This window comes from Mesoplodon mirus, assembly GCF_964341445.2.
Source record: "Mesoplodon mirus genome assembly, chromosome: 10".
NCBI classification, from domain to species: Eukaryota; Metazoa; Chordata; class Mammalia; order Artiodactyla; family Ziphiidae; genus Mesoplodon; species Mesoplodon mirus.
In genome coordinates this window covers 9,043,818-9,063,368 of record NC_138986.1, presented here as the reverse complement: position 1 = coordinate 9,063,368, position 19,551 = coordinate 9,043,818, and the positions used below count along the sequence as shown (strand labels likewise).

The following is a 19,551-nucleotide window of genomic DNA, read 5'->3' as shown; positions in this document are numbered from 1 at the left end:
AGACCAAAACTGGGAGGAATTCAGGGAACTGCGAAGGATGGTAGAGAAATGGGCAGCCAGGGAACCTTGGTGGGTCGCATCTGCTCTGTGACCTGAGACTGGCAGGTAATATAAAGTCGTAGTAAGGCATGTTCAGGAAGGAGTGATAAACACAGGATGGGAAGCTGCGCTTGGATAGGAAGTGCAGATTCCTGTTTTAGAAGTGAAGTAGTTCTAGGTGATGAGGCGAGCCCAGGAAGAGCTAAAGTGGAGCAGGGTTGGGGCCATTAGCATGAGGCCACGGTGTGTGGCAAAATGAACGCAGATACTGGAGTCCCTATGGAGTTGGGATTGAAGGAGAGATTACCTTGTTTTCACAGTAATTGTTACCCTACTGCCAGGGCATTGCTTAATACCTCTGGCATGTATTACACTTTTCTATTTATTTGCCTTGTTTTCTTAAAGTCAAAGACCACGGTTTGTTCATTTTTCTGACCTTCACTGTGCTTAGAATGTAGTAGAAGCTCGAGGGCCTTAACCATTGCAGAAGTTCTCATCAACTATCCCATAAAATTAACATAGGTCCTGAATTTAAACCATTTGAGGCTCAGGGATAAGAGGGGCTTGGCTCACCTTCCTTTGGAGAAAGATATTCACACAGTGTCTCAGCATTTTAATAAATTGTTGACTCTTTTTTCACTTGAGGGTCTGTTTTAACCATTGGAAAAATCGCCTCAATAATATAAAGTTAAATAATGATGCTATTAAAAACAAGTACAATACTGATTATATGTGTAGCACCAACTTAACTGTTGTCTGTGATGATTCTAGAATCACATGTTGTCTGTACTATGCTATTCAAGTTGTCCAAAGGCAGGAACATTTTTATAGCAGGAAGGAAGTTAGGCAATTTATTGGGCTGTTTATAAAAAGAACTAAATGCAGTTTAGATTGGATAATTTATTTCCAGGTTAATGAGATTGTAGGTTATCGCGTACAAAGCCGTTGCCCAGCACGAACTTGCGGCAGCCTCACTTTAAAACTGATTCTCCTGAGTTACTCATAACAGCAATGCCTGTGGCCGAAGCTCCTAGAAGGAAATACACTGTAATTTATTTTCTTTTCCTTCCTGTCGTAATTTAAAAGTCTAGAGTCGATCACACTAGGTACTATCTGTAACCATCTACATGTAATTGCATATCTGATCCTCTGACCACAGATTTTGAGGGTTAGCACCACTGACTGAAGTTCACAGGCTTCAGTAATTCAGGTCTTTGTGTTTTTTATTTGGTTGGAGGGTTGGGTTTTTTGGGTGGGTTGGTTGGTTTGTGTGTGTGTTTTAGCTTTATGAACTTTTTTTGCATTAAAGGCAAGTTGGTGGAGTTGCCTTATATTCTGTAAGGTTCAGGTGTTGATGTAAGATATTTGGGTAAAAAATTAAAAGAGGAAGATGGTAAGTGTGGGAACCGAAAAATCAAGTGAGAGAGCGCATTTACGGTCATAGACTTCCGTGCTCTTGAAGGAGAACTCGTTAGCAAAACTATGTTTGCCTTTTTTTTGTTGAGAATTAATCGTACCTGTTCTCTCAAAGCTGCCATAGGTGTGCTTTTCCCATTGTTTGCTGTAAGGAGCTGAGAAAGTCCCTTCTGGGCTGTTTGCTTATAAAATACAAGAACGGCATGTTCTTCCAAACCGGAGATTTGGGCGACTGAATCCTGAGCTAGCTTTTATTACTGCAGCTTAGTTGGTGGCCAGATCATTGTAACTTAATATTCAAAATTGCCCACGGCTCCAGCCAACACAGTTTTACGGTGAACAGTCACCACCTTGGTCTGTTTAAAAGTGAACTCTGCTGGAAGGCTTTCCTCCTGTGTACTCGCCTGTACAAACATTAAACACCCCCTTCTACCAGGGGCTGTGAAACACTTGAAGTGCATTTCCTCTAAGACAGAGATCCCCACCTTCTTCCTAGGGGAGCTCAGAAAGAAGGGAAAGCTATTGGGAGACAGGAGACCCCTCTGACATTCCCGGGGTCTCACTCCTCATCCCGGGGCTCCATCAGCCAGCAGCTGCGTACCCGGATGGCCTCTTTTTCTCTCTCTTGGGCCAGTGTGGCTGGTTTGACCCTTTTGTTGTCTCTTGACTCTAATCCTGCTTGAATAGCTTATCTTTAACATGGAAAGGACACCCTGCTTTTTATTCCCTTTTAAATTTTTCGAGGACTTCACGCAGCGCACTGCTGCACACAGAAACGGTGGTGTGGTGAGGAAGCTTTCAAGTCCGGCCACAGGCGTCACCGACTCGCTCATCTCAGGCCTCTGCTGAAACTTCCTGCACGGAAGCTTTCTCTGCTCCCCAGTCTGACACGATCCAGTTGTTCTGTCTCTAGCCCCCCGTATCCTACTGTTGTTACCTCGTAGCATTCTTCACTGGCTGACACCATCAGCTAGTCCGTCCCTGTCACAGAGCCTGAGGCACTTCTCTCTCCCCCTCCCTCCTCGGAGCATCAGCTCTGTGAAGGCAGGGAGCTTCTTTTATTCCGTGTCAATCCCCAAACGGCCAGCATGTGTCTGGCCCACTACACACATTTGACAGGGATTTACTGACTGACCGATTGACAGCTCAGAAGGCGAGTACGTGATCGGACGGATGCACGGCACGGATCGTGTAGCAGCAGGAGATGAGGTCGCGAGGTATTCAGCGTCTCTTCGCGTGCCGTAAGGGGTTGAAACAGGCCGTTAACCTTCCATGATGCTGTGGCAGAGGAAGTAGGGTGAGCAGACTGACCTGCTTTCCTCGTAAGTGGCTGGCGTCTGACACAGAGAGAGGGACAGCCTGACTGTCCATTGGCCGCTCCTCCCGTACCTCTCCGGCCCAGGGACACCTGGCATCGGGCCAGCAAACTCACCAAAGCACCAGGTTCCCGCCACATGGATACTCCCCGAAATGCAGCTCGTTGTCTTACCCTTTTGCCTTAGATTTACGTGCCGAATACCTACACAAATTAAGTTCTAGCCATCGGTTCTAAAAATAGTCATTTTGTGCAATTTGAGAAAGCGATGAAGTCCACACATTTACAACTGAGTTTCTCCCCAGCAGATGGCAGCTGTTCAAAAACAAAAACATTCATCTGCGGAGGTCGCGTCTGTGTGCACCCTCGCGTGTTCCCAGGTTCGCTGGAAGAGAATGTTGGACACGGTTCTCTTCCGCTGCAGCTCATCCTGGTGGGTGGGACGTGCCTGGGGAAGATGCGCTTGGACGCGCTCTGCCGGGGGCAGCGAGCAGGGGATTCCTGTTCTACCTGCAGCGGCGGGTCCCAGGGGCCGGGGCCGCTGAATCGGGACGCCCCTACCCTGTGTCTGCGGGCACGTGTGTTTACCACCGCCTTGATTCCTGTCCTTTCTGAGAAAACAGCATGCTTGTACTGAGGGCTTTGCAGGCTGGATCGCCAGTAAACAGAACAGGAAGATGAGCACCAGCACGAAGTGAGACTTGTAAAAAGTAAGATGACGTGTAAAAAACTATACAAGTATAAACAAGGTATAAAAGGATTTTGTTATGTGTGTTAATTTTCTTGTTTATTTATTTCCAGTTTTATTACGATATATTTGATATGGACACTTTGTAAGTTTGAGGTCTACAGCGTCTGGATTTGCTATACGTATATGTGACGGTGTGATTACTGCCGTGAAGTCGGCTCTCAGCTCCCTCATGTCACCTAATTACCATTTCTTTTCTGTGGTGAGAACATATAAGATCTTCTCTCTTAGTAACTTCTAAGTATCTGTACAGTATTGTTAACTGTAATCACCATGCTGTGCATTGGATCCCAGGTAGTAGGACTTCCTACGGGCTTACGGGACTTACAGGGATCCTGAGAGGTCATGGCCCTACTTCCTGGCCTCAGACTCAGTGGTAACTATGACAGTCAATTTCCCCATGTCAGTGATACCTCAGAATCTTCAGACAAGAGCATCAGCTTTCACTAGTTGTAAATTTTTCCTTACTTTTCTAATACAGCTTTAAGATTTATTATGGAAAAGGCACCAGTATTTATTTCGCTCCTTTATTATCTTACGTGGGGCATATGCTGTAAAAATAAATTAAATGAGTGTGATTTCCCCCTTTGCTGAAATAAATAAATCATCACTGACTTGGGCAAGTAAGTGAATGCTGTACCATACTAGACTGTACTATAAATTCCTAGTGGTAGTGCTCTTGTCCTGCTCTTAGAAAAGGGGGTTTCCTGGTCACCTTGCTCCAGATAACAGGTCCTTTGAGACCCTGCGGGCATCCCTTCTCCAGGCCAATCATTCCAGGTCTTTGTTCCCGCTTCTAGTTTTCAGTCCCTTCACTCCTCCTTGCTGAGAATTCTCAGTTTTCCTCATGTCGCGATGCCGGGTGTGGAGGGCACAGCCCTTCCTCCGCCTCCTGCTGCTTCACGCTCACCCGGCAGCACTGCAGGCCCACGTGACCTGGGGGCTCTTTTCTGCCATAATGAGTTATTCCGGTCATTGTCCACTTGTAGTTTTTTATTCAAATTTTCTTTATTTCTCTTAACAGAGTTTTACAATTTTCTTTAAGCATTGTGCATCTCAAGTTAAATGAATGTGCAGGAATTTAACATTTTATATTATTATTGCAAATAGCATTTTTCCCTGACTTTTTATTTTTAAGCTGTCTGGCACTAGTATAAGCAAAGGTTATTGATTTTTGAAGATTCATTTTATATCCACAATTTTATTTTTTATTTTTTTTTATTTTTTGCTTTATAACAAATTTAATCAGTTATACATATACATATGTTCCCATATCCCCTCCCTTTTGCGTCTCCCTCCCACCCTCCCTATCCCACCCCTCCAGGCGGTCACAAAGCACCAAGCTGATCTCCCTGTGCTATGCGGCTGCTTCCCACTAGCTATCTACCTTACGTTTGGTAGTGTATATATGTCCATGCCGCTCTTTCATTTTGTCACAGCTTACCCTTCCCCCTCCCCATATCCTCAAGTCCATTCTCTAGTAGGTCTGTGTCTTTATTCCTGTCTTACCCCTATGTTCTTCATGACATTTTTTTTTCTTAAATTCCATATATATGTGTCAGCATAGAGTATTTGTCTTTCTCTTTCTGACTTACTTCACTCTGTATGACAGACTCTAGGTCCATCCACCTCATTACAAATAGCTCAATTTCGTTTCTTTTTATGGCTGAGTAATATTCCATTGTATATATGTGCCACATCTTCTTTACCCATTCATCCGATGATGGACACTTAGGTTGTTTCCATCTCCGGGCTATTGTAAATAGGGCTGCTATGAACATTTTGGTACATGTCTCTTTTTGAATTATGGTTTTCTCAGGGTATATGTCCAGTAGTGGGATTGCTGGGTCATATGGTAGTTCTATTTGTAGTTTTTTAAGGAACCTCCATACTGTTCTCCATAGTGGCTGTACCAATTCACATTCCCACCAGCAGTGCAAGAGTGTTCCCTTTTCTCCACACCCTCTCCAGCATTTATTGTTTCTAGATTTTTTGATGATGGCCATTCTGACTGGTGTGAGATGATATCTCATTGTAGTTTTGATTTACATTTCTCTAATGATTGATGATGTTGAGCATCCTTTCATGTGTTTGTTGGCAGTCTGTATATCTTCTGTGGAGAAATGTCTATTTAGGTCTTCTGCCCATTTTTGGATTGGGTTGTTTGTTTTTTTGTTATTGAGCTGCATGAGCTGCTTATAAATTTTGGAGATTAATCCTTTGTCAGTTGCTTCATTTACAAATATTTTCTCCCATTCTGAGGGTTGTCTTTTGGTCTTGTTTATGGTTTCCTTTGCTGTGCAAAAGCTTTGAAGTTTCATTAGGTCCCATGTGTTTATTTTTGTCTTTATTTCCATTTCTCTAGGAGGTGGGTCAAAAAGGATCTTGCTGTGATTTATGTCATAGAGTGTTCTGCCTATGTTTTCCTCTAAGAGTTTGATAGTGTCTGGCCTTACATTTAGGTCTTTAATCCATTTTGAGGTTATTTTTGTGTATGGTGTTAGGGAGTGATCTAATCTCATACTTTTACATGTCCCTATCCAGTTTTCCCAGCACCACTTATTGAAGAGACTGTCCTTTCTCCACTGTACATTCCTGCCTCCTTTATCAAAGATAAGGTGACCATATGTCCGTGGGTTTATCTCTGGGCTTTCTATCCTGTTCCATTGATCTATCTTTCTGTTTTTGTGCCAGTACCATACTGTCTTGATTACTGTAGCTTTGTAGTACAGTCTGAAGTCAGGGAGCCTGATTCCTCCAGCTCCATTTTTCGTTCTCAAGATTGCTTTGGCTATTCGGGGTCTTTTGTGTTTCCATACAAATTGTGAAACACTTGTGGTTTATGCAGCTCGTTTCTCCTCTTGTCTGTTTGCCTTTTCTACACATCCGTTGTTGGGTCTGTTTCTGAGTAAAATAGCCTTGACCAAGCGGATTAAGGGGAGAACTGTGGGGAGAATCTGGGTTCATGACTGTATTTGTGATTGACAGAGAGGCAGCGCGTTGTAGTAAGATGAGCATAAGCAGTGGGGGTGGGGGATGGGTGAGAATGTGCTCTCCTGTTGATCAGCTGTGAGTTACGTAGCTCTCTTAGTCTCAGTTTCCACATATGTTCACTGGGAATAATGATGCCTGTGTGGCAGAGTTGAGAGGATTAAATGAGATAGTATGGGTGCTTATTAAGATACCTTAATGTGCTACTGGAATGTAGTAAGTTTTTAAGACCTGATTGTTAATTTTTGTTAAGATGGATAGTGATTATACCAGTAATTATAACAGATAGGATTTTTATCTGTTTATAGACTTGAAAGTCTATAAAATGGTTTAATTCCTTTTTACAAAGCTATGAGATAACATACTTATCATAATGATAATCTTATAGAAGACCCTCCCAAAACATGTAATAAGCTGTTAACACAGAGGTAATTACTATGAAAAGCAAACCAGGAGGAGGGAGGGGAAGAGAGGATGAACATATATGTTCTTGCATTGTGACCAGTGGGACATCAGGTAGATGGATTCAAAACTCATGGAAAATTGGAAGAAAGAAGTGTCTGGTATTTTTGCAGCCTGTTCCAACCAAGTCAGATTGTGCTAATTGGAAACGGTTCTTCATTATTTGAGCTGTAGGTTGTAAATATTATCTTTGGAGACTTGGGGGTTGGCCAGGGCGGTTTACAGCTTTAAGATCAAGCATGATTATGCTACCAATAGAGCTTTGTCCTAAACTGCACTTATGGGGGTTGGTCATACTGAAGAAGCTCTCTTCGTGTATATATATTGTGTGTGTGTGGTACGCGGGCCTCTCACTGTTGTGGCCTCTCCCGTTGCGGAGCACAGGCTCTGGATGCACAGGCTCAGCGGCCATGGCTCACGGGCCCAGCCGCTCCGCGGCATGTGGGATCTTCCCGGACCGGGGCACGAACCCGCATCCCCTGCATCGGCAGGCGGACTCTCAACCACTGTGGCACCAGGGAAGCCCTCTTCGTATATTTTTTATGTGTCGTCTGCCGTGTCTTCGGCAGTGATGATGTCTTGCTCTAACCTAACAGTTTCCTCTGTGGGGTCTACCCCCTGTGAGGGATCCTTTTATAAAGAGGCCCTTCTTGGAAGTACTCTGAAGCCCCCAGACTGAGCTCCAGGCCCTATGATCCTCCTCCAGGGGACTGCGGCTGTGGTCCTACCCATCGGCTGCCCGGCCTCGCCATGATGGAAATGAAAGATGAGTTATCTTCAGCCTTGCATTTTTGTTTTGAATTCGAAGCCAGAATTAGCTGACCCTGGAGGCTATTTCAAGCAAGTGTCTTCATGTGTTTCTTTTATCTTAATGCTTGTCACTAAAGTGTTGTGAAAGTTCTCTTCCTGTTTTGTATAAAAGATCTGGTATCCCCACTTCTGATCTTCGAAACCCCTCAAGGCTTCATTAAATGAGAACTCCATCTGTCTGGATCAGAATGAACAAATTCTCTGCTGCTTCTCCATCACAACCCTCCACCTCTTTCTTTCTTCCTTGGTTGATCTTTCCTAGATGGCACCCCTGAGCTTTGGATTTTTTTTTCCAGTGCAACCAGTTTCTAACTTGCATATTTGGATTCCAGCCTGCCTCTTCAAAGCAAATAATGGCCACAAACCCCTAGAGCAGCTGCCACAGGAACTGTGTCCCTCTCTCTCCCCTTTCCTGCTCCGTCAGCTCAAGGATGGCTGAGAATAACAGTGATAGAATATCTGTGGGTTATCGCCTGTGATGAGTCCCAGAAGCACTCTGATTTCTTTCATCTCCTTTAATCCTCACAGCCCCCTTTTTACTCATGAGAAAGTACAAGACTTGTATTATTCCCTGGGTCATGAGCTTGTGACTCAAATCCAATGTTGATCTGACTCTGAAACATTCCTTATAGGGACAGAAGGGAAGGGCCATCTGGTCTACCTCCTCCCTACCTCTGCAAGCCTTGGAAACTACCCCTGTTACCTGAGGATCCAGGTAGCCAGAGCCTCAGTAAGGAATACGGGTTACTGTGTACCCCAGGCTGTTTGCATCTCCTGGCAGAGATGTCATTATATGGAGCTAAGTTAGGTTTTATGTCACCAAATTAAATGAGATAATACATGTAAAAGAACTTGGTAACACTATTCCGGTGCTTTGTGCTCCGGCCTTGGGATCTAACTACTTTTCAATGAAAATACTGACTTTTTTTTTTCCTTAATTAATTAATTTTATTTTTGGCTGCGTTGGATCTTTGTTGCTGCGCACGGGCTTTCTCTAGTTGCGGCAAGCGGGGGCTGCTCTTCGTTGCAGTGCGCGGGCTTCTCATTGCGGTGGCTTCTCTTGTTGTGGAGCACGGGCTCTGGGCGTACGGGCTCAGTAGTTGTGGCTCGCGGGTTCTAGAGCGCAGGCTCAGTAGTTGTGGCGCACGGGCTTAGTTGCTCCACGGCATGTGGGATCTTCCCAGATCAGGGCTCGAACCTGTGTGCCCTGCATTGGCAGGTGGATCCTTAACCACTGCACCACCAGGGAAAGCCTGAAAATACCGACTTTTTATAATGTAGGATTTAATATCCTCGATTGTGCTTTTTAAAACCAACATTCTAAAAATCTGTTAGATCATTTTATTTTGCTTGACACAGAGAGCGTGATCTTTCTTTGCTTTTCACAAGAGCAAAAGTTTACACATAGTCTCCCTTTCCTTCCCGGCAGCGCCCTATCATCTCCATCTGCTGGGGACACCGGGACTCTCGGCTGCTGATGGCGTCAGGACCGGCCCTGTACGTGGTACGTGTGGAGCACCGGGTGTCCAGCCTGCAGCTGCTGTGCCAGCAGGCCATTGCCAGCGCCCTGCGAGAGGACAAGGACGTCAGCAAGCTGACCCTGCCCCCCCGCCTTTGCTCCTACCTCTCCACTGCCTTCATCCCCACCATCAAGGTAAAGCCTGCCGCCTCCTCCTTCTTCACCCTGCTGCCTGCCTGCCTGCCTGCCCCGGAAGGACCGCCGGGAGGAGGGCGGAGGCAGGGAGACGGGCGAGAGGCCCAGAGCAGGACCACAGAAGTCGTGCGGCTCCCCAGCGTTCTGCCGTGGTCCTCCTCGTGTGCTGTCTGTCCCTAGCGTTAGTGTCCATGGGGGACTCGCCTTGTGTGATGGATGTGAGCTTTCTTGTGGTAAAGGCAGTGTCCCGAGCCTGACTGCTGTGGCCTCCCGACGGTCAGTCCGTCCGTTCAGTCCTGACTTGCGGGCAGATGCCGCCATTGTTGCCACTTGAGACAGCGGGAAACGTGTTCCTAGCAGTCAGGTAACTCGGTCCATCGATAGTTAGGAGAGTGATCAGGATTGAGCCCAGTTCAGTCCTCGGGCCTGCTTTCTCACCACTGTGCTGAGGAAGCTGACCCCGCCGGCACTCGCTGTCAGCTGTCCTTTATACGGGTTGTAACCCAGAAACTAGTGTGTTCTCAGTGGGAGTGTTTTTTCTGAAACATCAGAGTTTTAGAACCTGTTATGATGCTTTTTTTCTAGTTGGTTTACAATCTTGGTTTTGCAATAGTGATTCTCAACCCTGGCTGCACATTGAAATCACTTGGGGGAGTTTTTAGAAAATGCACATGCCCAGGCTTATCCCCTGGAGATTCCATTTTCATTGTCTGAGGTGGGATCCTGGCTTAGGTATTTTTTAAAAGCCCCCAGGAGATTCTTTTTTTTTCTTTGGTCATACCATGCGGCTTGTGGGATCTCAGTTCCCTGACCAGGGATTGAACCTGGGCCCCAGCAGTGAAAGCGCCGAGTCCTAACCACTGGCATTCTGACACACACCCAGCGCTGCGAGTCCCTGTTTCACGGCACATAGTAAACCCTTCCTGAGCTGCAGCCGGTGCAGAGTACCCGTGGTGCCCACACTGTCTTCCTTCTGTGTCCTGCCTCCAGCCCCCAATTCCAGACCCCAGCAACATGCGAGACTTCGTCAGCTACCCGTCGACCGGCAGCGAGCGTCTGCACTGCACCATGAAGCGCACAGAGGACGACCCCGAGGTCGGCGGCCCCTGCTACACGCTCTACCTGGAGCACCTGGGCGGGCTTGTGCCCATCCTCAAGGGGCGGCGCATCAGCAAGTTGCGGCCCGAGTTCGTCATCATGGACCCGCGGACAGATGGCAGATCAGGTGGGGCCCCCTCCCCCAGAGGCACTGAAGCCCTGTCGGGTGTGGTTGTGGAATAGCCTTCCTGGCGAGCTGTGCGGAGGGGGAGCCTGTGGATGAAACGTGAGCCTGTCTGGGCTGGCCAGGAGCATCCCTGAAGCTGCTCCATTTCCAAAATCCCGTTAAAGTTAATGACTCTCTTAATGTGCTTTCTGATGGGTTTTTAACAGCGTTTTGTACGCTTCCGTGTGGCCGGGGCTGTAGAGGCAGCGCGGGCTCCAGTCCGGGGAAGCTGGCATAGGCCTTCTGGGAATGGTGACTTCCTCTGTCGCTTACTCATCAGGTGTTCACACGAAGGGTGTGCTGTGGAGGCCGTCGGAAAGTAGTAGTGAGGTGATGTCTCCGCCCCCCAGAGGGAACGATAGAGCTGGGGTTGTCAGACCTTCAGCCGCCCCCCAGCCTCCCGCCAGCACCTGGCTTCTGCTTCTCTCTAATCCACCGTTAACTGCCTTTTAGCCGACCTCCAAGGAAAGCTGCCTGTTCACCCATAGAGATTTTGGCACGGTGAACCACCCCTGCCTTCCAGAAACCCTCCTAGACTGGTCCTCATGACTCGGGGGTGTGTCCAGGTGCTCTCTGCGTACGTCCCTCTGGGAGCCTCGGGGGAGGAACCACCCCTGCCTTCCAGAAACCCTCCTAGACTGGTCCTCATGACTCGGGGGTGTGTCCAGGTGCTCTCTGCGTACGTCCCTCTGGGAGCCTCGGGGGAGGAACCACCCCTGCCTTCCAGAAACCCTCCTAGACTGGTCCTCATGACTCGGGGGCGTGTCCAGGTGCTCTCTGCGTACGTCCCTCTGGGAGCCTCGGGGGAGGAACCACCCCTGCCTTCCAGAAACCCTCCTAGACTGGTCCTCATGACTCGGGGGCGTGTCCAGGTGCTCTCTGCGTACTTCCCTCTGGGAGCCTCGGGGGAGGAACCACCCCTGCCTTCCAGAAACCCTCCTAGACTGGTCCTCATGACTCGGGGGCGTGTCCAGGTGCTCTCTGCTTACTTCCCTCTGGGAGCCTCAGGGGAGGAACCACCCCTGCCTTCCAGAAACCCTCCTAGACTGGTCCTCATGACTCGGGGGCGTGTCCAGGTGCTCTCTGCGTACGTCCCTCTGGGAGCCTCGGGGGAGGAACCACCCCTGCCTTCCAGAAACCCTCCTAGACTGGTCCTCATGACTCGGGGGCGTGTCCAGGTGCTCTCTGCGTACTTCCCTCTGGGAGCCTCGGGGGAGGAACCACCCCTGCCTTCCAGAAACCCTCCTAGACTGGTCCTCATGACTCGGGGGCGTGTCCAGGTGCTCTCTGCTTACTTCCCTCTGGGAGCCTCAGGGGAGGAACCACCCCTGCCTTCCAGAAACCCTCCTAGACTGGTCCTCATGACTCGGGGGCGTGTCCAGGTGCTCTCTGCGTACGTCCCTCTGGGAGCCTCGGGGGAGGAACCACCCCTGCCTTCCAGAAACCCTCCTAGACTGGTCCTCATGACTCGGGGGTGTGTCCAGGTGCTCTCTGCGTACTTCCCTCTGGGAGCCTCGGGGGAGGAACCACCCCTGCCTTCCAGAAACCCTCCTAGACTGGTCCTCATGACTCGGGGGCGTGTCCAGGTGCTCTCTGCGTACTTCCCTCTGGGAGCCTCGGGGGAGGAACCACCCCTGCCTTCCAGAAACCCTCCTAGACTGGTCCTCATGACTCGGGGGCGTGTCCAGGTGCTCTCTGCGTACTTCCCTCTGGGAGCCTCAGGGGAGGAACCACCCCTGCCTTCCAGAAACCCTCCTAGACTGGTCCTCATGACTCGGGGGTGTGTCCAGGTGCTCTCTGCGTACTTCCCTCTGGGAGCCTCAGGGGAGGAACCACCCCTGCCTTCCAGAAACCCTCCTAGACTGGTCCTCATGACTCGGGGGTGTGTCCAGGTGCTCTCTGCGTACTTCCCTCTGGGAGCCTCAGGGGAGGAACCACCCCTGCCTTCCAGAAACCCTCCTAGACTGGTCCTCATGACTCGGGGGTGTGTCCAGGTGCTCTCTGCGTACTTCCCTCTGGGAGCCTCGGGGGAGGAACCACCCCTGCCTTCCAGAAACCCTCCTAGACTGGTCCTCATGACTCGGGGGCGTGTCCAGGTGCTCTCTGCGTACTTCCCTCTGGGAGCCTCGGGGGAGGAACCACCCCTGCCTTCCAGAAACCCTCCTAGACTGGTCCTCATGACTCGGGGGCGTGTCCAGGTGCTCTCTGCGTACTTCCCTCTGGGAGCCTCAGGGGAGGAACCACCCCTGCCTTCCAGAAACCCTCCTAGACTGGTTCTCATGACTCGGGGGCGTGTCCAGGTGCTCTCTGCGTACGTCCCTCTGGGAGCCTCCGGGAGGAACCACCCCTGCCTTCCAGAAACCCTCCTAGACTGGTCCTCATGACTCGGGGGCGTGTCCAGGTGCTCTCTGCGTACTTCCCTCTGGGAGCCTCGGGGGAGGAACCACCCCTGCCTTCCAGAAACCCTCCTAGACTGGTCCTCATGACTCGGGGGCGTGTCCAGGTGCTCTCTGCGTACTTCCCTCTGGGAGCCTCAGGGGAGGAACCACCCCTGCCTTCCAGAAACCCTCCTAGACTGGTCCTCATGACTCGGGGGCGTGTCCAGGTGCTCTCTGCGTACTTCCCTCTGGGAGCCTCAGGGGAGGAACCACCCCTGCCTTCCAGAAACCCTCCTAGACTGGTTCTCATGACTCGGGGGCGTGTCCAGGTGCTCTCTGCGTACGTCCCTCTGGGAGCCTCCGGGAGGAACGGTGTTCTTTGTGTTGGTGCCGTGTGTGCTAGCCCGGGGCCCCCACCTGGTGACTGGCATGGCCTGCGTGTCCCCACCAGCAAGACCTGCCGGCCCGAAGGTGCTGCCGCCTCCCTGTGGAGTCTTGCCCGTCGCCGTGTCCCTCAGGGCCCGCGGTGGTTGTCACACCGGGGCTCCGTCTGGCCCCCGAATCCCGGGGGCCTGCGGGGAGGGAACTGAGTCATCGTGGTACCCCCAGGGCCTGGCACGCACCTGACCTTGAAATGACACGAGCTGAATTGGGTTTGTTTCCATTAGTTCATCATTATTCTCTCCACTTCCCGTCTCCCACTCATGCTCCCGCCCATTAGACTGGGCTCTGCCCCTCATTATGTCCCCAGAGCCACAGGTCGTGGGACGACTAGAGTCATCCTAGTGTCACAGTGCAGTGGGCTTTCTCAGCCTCCTTGCCCCTCTAGTGTTTTATATCGTCAATCCACCTCTGTCTTCTTTTCTTTATTCACTCAGCATCTGTGGCAACATTCTGCTACCAATGTTACTGTATAACATTGAAAGCAGTACAGCCGTACTTACCTTAGTCAGTTCCTTTGTCTTCAGGAGCAGGGAGAGCAATTAGAAGGAGTCGAGGCTGGTGAGGAGGCCGTGGAGGCAGGAGGCAAAGTGAGGAAAGCAGGCGAGCAGTGGACATGAACTTGGAAGGAAGATGTGTTTCAGGGGACGGGAAAAAAGACGGATGTTGACGATGAGCGTGGCTGACGAGGGGACGTGTGAAGCAGGGCTGAGCGGCACACACGTCCCGGCTTCTCACGGTTGCTCTTGCCTCCTGGGGTCCTCCCGGGCACGTGACTTCATAGAGCCTATGCTCAGGTGACATCTTCAGGGGAACTTGAGTGCAGAGCTTGCTTCTGTTCCCCGGGTGCATGAATTCCCTGCTGAAGAACAGGACAGAAGCTGGGGTTGGGGGGAGGAGGTGTTTTATTTTTGTAGTTAAAAGAAGTTAAAAGTTGTAAAGCAAAGTGATTCAATAAGGTGTGTTTGGTGCCTACTTTGTACACGGTCCTTGAATCTCCTGTAGCTGTGAAGCAACGCCAGGGCGTCTCTGCTTTCAAGGAGTTTATAATCCCTTTTGGACGGCAAGACAACACTCGAAAAGTTCATTTAAAAAGTCAAGATTTAAATACCTTGAGACAAAAATAGAAGATGTGTCACAGGCAGAATATGACTAATTGCCAGCTGAATGGTGACTGTAAACGGGTGCAGAGGAGGAAAAGCTCCCTGACAAGGAGAAGCCAGGAGTTTCTCATCGTGAGAAGCGGATTAACTCTTTCAAACCTCCACATCATTGTTTCTCACATGTGGTCCATGGGCCGCCTCCCTGTAAGTCACCTGGAATACTTACTTAAATACAGATTCCTGGGCTTGCCCCTTAGATTAACTCAGCGGGTCTGGAGGGAAGCCTAGAAATCTGCAAATTAATGGATGTGCAGGTGATTGTTATGTTCTAACGTTTGTGATCCACTGTTGTAGATGTTCTCCAAGCAACTTAACAGATGTGTTCCTCAAAATTACCGCGGTATGTTTTTATAATAGATAACATGAATCCCAATAATTTTTTTAGCAAAAATCCACCAGTTCTCAAAAGGAATCCTTAGAGCTTGTGATGGACTGAACTGTGTGCCCCCCAAATTCACTTGTTCAAGCCCTAACCCAGTGTTACTGTATTTTGGAGACAGGGCTTTTAGGAGGTAGTTAACGCTGTCATAACGGTGGGCTCCTAATCCGATAGGATTGATAGCTTTCTAAGAAGATGAGGAGGGAGAGCTCTCTCTCTCTCTCTCTCTCTCTCTCTCTCTCTCTCTCGTGCGCACGCTCCCCTCCACCCCCGGCATGTGCACACACCAAGGAGAGGCCATGGGAGCACATAGTGAGAAGCTGTGGGTCTGCAAGCCAAGGACACGGCCGTGCTGGCCCCCTGACCTTGGGACTTCTCAGCCAACATTACCACACAAGCCACTTCCCCTCCTCTCGCTCCCTTTTCCTGTACGTGTGTGGAGAACCCTGACTAATACAGACTGTAGTACTGAGAAGTGGGGTGCTGCTGGAACAGATACCCGAAGATGTGGAAGCAGCTTTGGCGCTGGGTCCTGGGTGGAGGCTGGAGGAGTTCTGAGGGACACCTTGGAAATACGGAAGTGAGGGCAAGCTCTGGTAAAGGCTGCGCAGAGTGGGGAGCCTGTTACTGGAAACCGGAGGAAAGTGACTCGTTACAAAGCGTCAGGGAGCACGGCTGAAGTGTGTGCTGGTGTTTTGTGGAAGACAGAACTTGCCAGCCGGTGAAACTGGATCTTTACCCCAGGAGATTTCTAAGTGGTTTGGAAGGAGTGGCTTGGCTCGTCCAGACTGCTTAGAATAAAACGAGAAAGGGGAAGACGAATTGAAGAAGGAATTGTTAAGTACAAAGGAACCAGAACTTGAAGATCTGGAAAATTCTCAGCCTTTCCACCCAGGACGAGATGAAGGCAGGCTGTTGGACATCTTGGATTCGCCAGGATGGGATGAGAGCTGTTTGTAGGAACGTACTCTGTTCTTCAAGAGGGAAAATGACCCCAGCGGCGATTCAGAGGTCAGCAGGGCCACTGCCTCGGTCTCAGCAGGCAAGACGGCCTCAGCCCAGAGCCTTGAACCCCAGCCCAGCGTACCACGGAGGTGACACAGAGTATTGAACCAAAGGGGATTTTTCTTGAGACTTAAGATCTAATGGAATTCCCCTTACTAGGTTTTGGACTTGCTTAGGACCCATCACCCTTTCTTTCTTTCCTTTTTCTCCTCCCTTTTGGAATAGGAATCCCTCTCCTGTGCCTGTCCCACAACTGTATTTTGGATGTGCATAACTTGTCTGCTTTCACTGGTTCACAGCCGGAAAGGGATTTTGCCTCAGTGTGAATTGTACCTTGAGTTCCACCCACATCTGATTTAGATGATATTTACATGAGACCTTGGGCTTTAGATAAGAGTGTTGATACTGGTATGAGGTAATAAGACTTTGGGGGCTGTTTGGATGGGATGAGTGTATTTTGCATGGGAGCTTGCCATGAATCTGAGCGGGGCAGCAGGGGTGGGATGCTGTGGACTCTGGAGTTTGGGCTCTTAGGGGTAAGTAAGGTTGAACGAGGCTGTTGTAAGTGTGGGCCCCTGATCCAGTGAGACTGGTGGCCTTGTAAGACGAAGGGAAAGAAGAGATATCTCTCTCTTTCTCTCCCCCCCGCCACTACATGCACGCACTGAGGAAAGTCCTTGTGAGGACACAGTACAGAGGGGACCATCGGCAAGAAAGGAAGAGAGCTGTCACCAGAACCTGACCTTGCAGGCACCTTTATCTTGGACTTCCAGCCTCCCAAACTGAGAAAATAAATTTCTGTTGTTTAAGCCCATGCCCGGCGTTTTTGCCACAAACCTCTTGCCGTAGACACCTTTGCTGTGAAAAATAAAATAACTGATTGACACTTTGGTTTGACAGTTTGGTTTCGGCTGGTTGAAATGTACTAGCATTTCTGCCAGTTAGCGACGTTACTGATGGCTTTATTGGGCTGACAGATGACGATGATTTGCCCTGAGAGTTGGTTTCTTGTTTTGAAACACACTACATTGGAGGAGAAGGAAGCCGAGGGCCTCAAAGGTGCAGAGCTGAACCCATGTTTCTCGTAGAACTTTGGAACATCTATCAGCGGACATGGGACCGTATGCCGAGAACACGAACAACAGTGTAGGGGCTTTCCCAGCGCAACACAAAGCTCAGCCACAAATACGCAGTCTAGTATTTGGAAACCGGTTTCTCTCTCTCTTTTTTTTTTTTTTTTTTGGCCGCACCATGCCGCATGCGGGATCTTAGTTCCCCTACCAAGGATTGAACCTGTGCCCTCTGCAGTGGAAGGGTGGGTTCTTAACCACTGGACCGCCAGGGAAGTCCCAACGTATCTCTGTTAATGAAGGAAGAATTTGGCAAGAAAAAAAAAAGTGCAGTGTCAAATGAGACAAATAAACAAGCAAAAAAAAAAAAAAAACTTATGAACAAAAGACCTGGAAGACAAGTGCTTAGGTACAACGTACAAAATAAAATCAGTTATTTGCACAGTGTTGCCATGAATCAATACACATCTTAAATGCATTCACATATTTTGTATTTCACAATAAAGTCTTTATAATTTTGTTACTCACTTCTCATGTTTTATTATGTCCTTTCTAATGTTCCCCTTTCATTTTTCATTATTTTTTATGGCGAAATTACACACTAGGGAGACAGCTAATAAAGTAGTTACGAATGTTTGTGCCCCCATCCAAAAAAGGATTCAGGTGTTGAAATTCTGACACCCAGTGAGATGGTATTAGGAGATGGGGCCTTTGGGAGGTGATTAGGTCATGAGGGCAGAGCCTTTATAATCATGAGATTAGTGCCTTATAAAAGAGCCTGCAGGAGGATCCCTGGCCCCTTCTGCCACGTGAGGACACGGTGAGAAGTCAGCAGTGTATAGTCCCGAAGAGGGCATGACCAGAACCCAGCCATGTTGGTACCCTGACCTTGGACTTCCAGCCTCTAAAACTGCAAGACAGTAATTTCTGTTGTTTATAAGGCACACAGTATGTGGTATTCTATTACAGCAGCCCAAACAGACTAAGACTTCAGTGAAGGAAACGAGCAAATGGTATGGTATATAGCAGTGGTTAACAAGTGTAGGGCAGTGTTGAGTTGTGTTACTGAACTTGCTCAGGTCTGTGGACTGGCTCTGTGCTCATGAACACGTGAAAGTGTTCTGTGAGCTCACATGCCTGTTTGAATCATGGCCACACTTCCTTTGATCCAGGAATAATTTGCGATTAATTATAAAGGAAGTTATAGAAAGCACCGCTCGGGGCGTGGTGGAACTCAGATGCACAGCACTGTGGCTTGCTGGGTGCCAGAGCTGTGCCTCCTGATTCAGGCAGCAGTTTAAGGGGGTGAGGTAGTGACGGGCTGGGCGTCAGCAGCCTCCCTGCCGAGTTGTTCTGCTTTGCCTCCTGTGGCCTCAGAGAGGCCCCTGTTCACAGATGTCATCTCCACATGCTCAGAAACTTAGCGCCGAGTTTGGATTAACAGACTCTTCCTTTCCAGTATAAACAGCCCTTTTGAACGATCTGATCACTCACGTTCTATAAATTAGTTCATGCGCCTTTTTCTATTACCTGGCAAGGCTCTTGGAGCCTGGAGGGATGAGGCTTTGTCAGCAAAGTGATTCTGAAGAACGGGGTATTTCCAGTGAGGGCAGAGCTGGGTTTTGTGGGGTGAGGGGCGTGAGGGGGTGAGGAAGGCAGCAAAGGAGAAGGGATTTGGGGAGGATGTTAAACGTGACTTCATCTACTCTGCGGTTTCATGACAGCCTGGTCTGTGCACATCATCTTCTGCCTGATGGCCAACTGGCCCCCATACAGGCACCTCAGCGGAGCCCACAGCTACCGCCGAATGTTCTACTGCATGGGTCTCCTTCCAGCCATTGCTCGAAGCAAGCCAGCAGCTCGGGCAGGTGGAAAAGCCAAGGCCCACCGGCAACCTTGTGGCACTTCCAAGACCACCTGGCATCCAGACGTAAACTTCTGGGAGTCCCTGAAACAGACCCGACGTGGGTCTTAGCCCAGAGCAGGCCTGGAACCAACAGGGGTCTTCCTAGGTCCCAGGTCAGCAGCAGGCCCTCAGGGGAGTCACTGAGTCAGCAAACCCCTTGCTTGGCATGGGTTCCGGGGCAGCCGCAAGACTGTGTGGCCCCAGATGGCTGCCTGGTGTGTCATGAGGTACAACAGCACAGCCGTTTTGGCTCCAGCCTTCCGCACAGTAAACAGGGCCAGACTGTTTTGTATGATCCAGAGGCATTAAAATTCATGCCCGTTTTGACAGCAGTAGAAGTAAGTGCCTACTTTTGCTTAGGAGATGTAAGAGCATAAAAAGGTAGATGGAAAACAATGTCCTGCTCCTTTCTGTTTCAACCTCTAGACTTAAACTGATGGCTGTTAGTCAGTCTGTCCTCTGGTTTCTAGTAATGACCATTGTTAGGGTCTAATTGACATTACTCCCCTA

General features: G+C 49.4%; 1 protein-coding gene across 3 annotated transcripts in view; it reads left to right on the top strand.

Moving 5' to 3' along the window:
* Nucleotides 1-19,551, top strand: part of TULP4 (TUB like protein 4) — a 246,763-nt gene that overhangs the window by 211,717 nt on the left and 15,495 nt on the right. For all 3 annotated transcript variants that reach the window (XM_082634188.1, XM_082634189.1, XM_082634190.1), the window contains 2 exons: nucleotides 9,211-9,435; nucleotides 10,426-10,660. In XM_082634188.1, coding sequence (XP_082490314.1) covers nucleotides 9,211-9,435; nucleotides 10,426-10,660 — 460 coding nt within the window. The remainder of the gene's footprint in view (nucleotides 1-9,210; nucleotides 9,436-10,425; nucleotides 10,661-19,551) is intronic.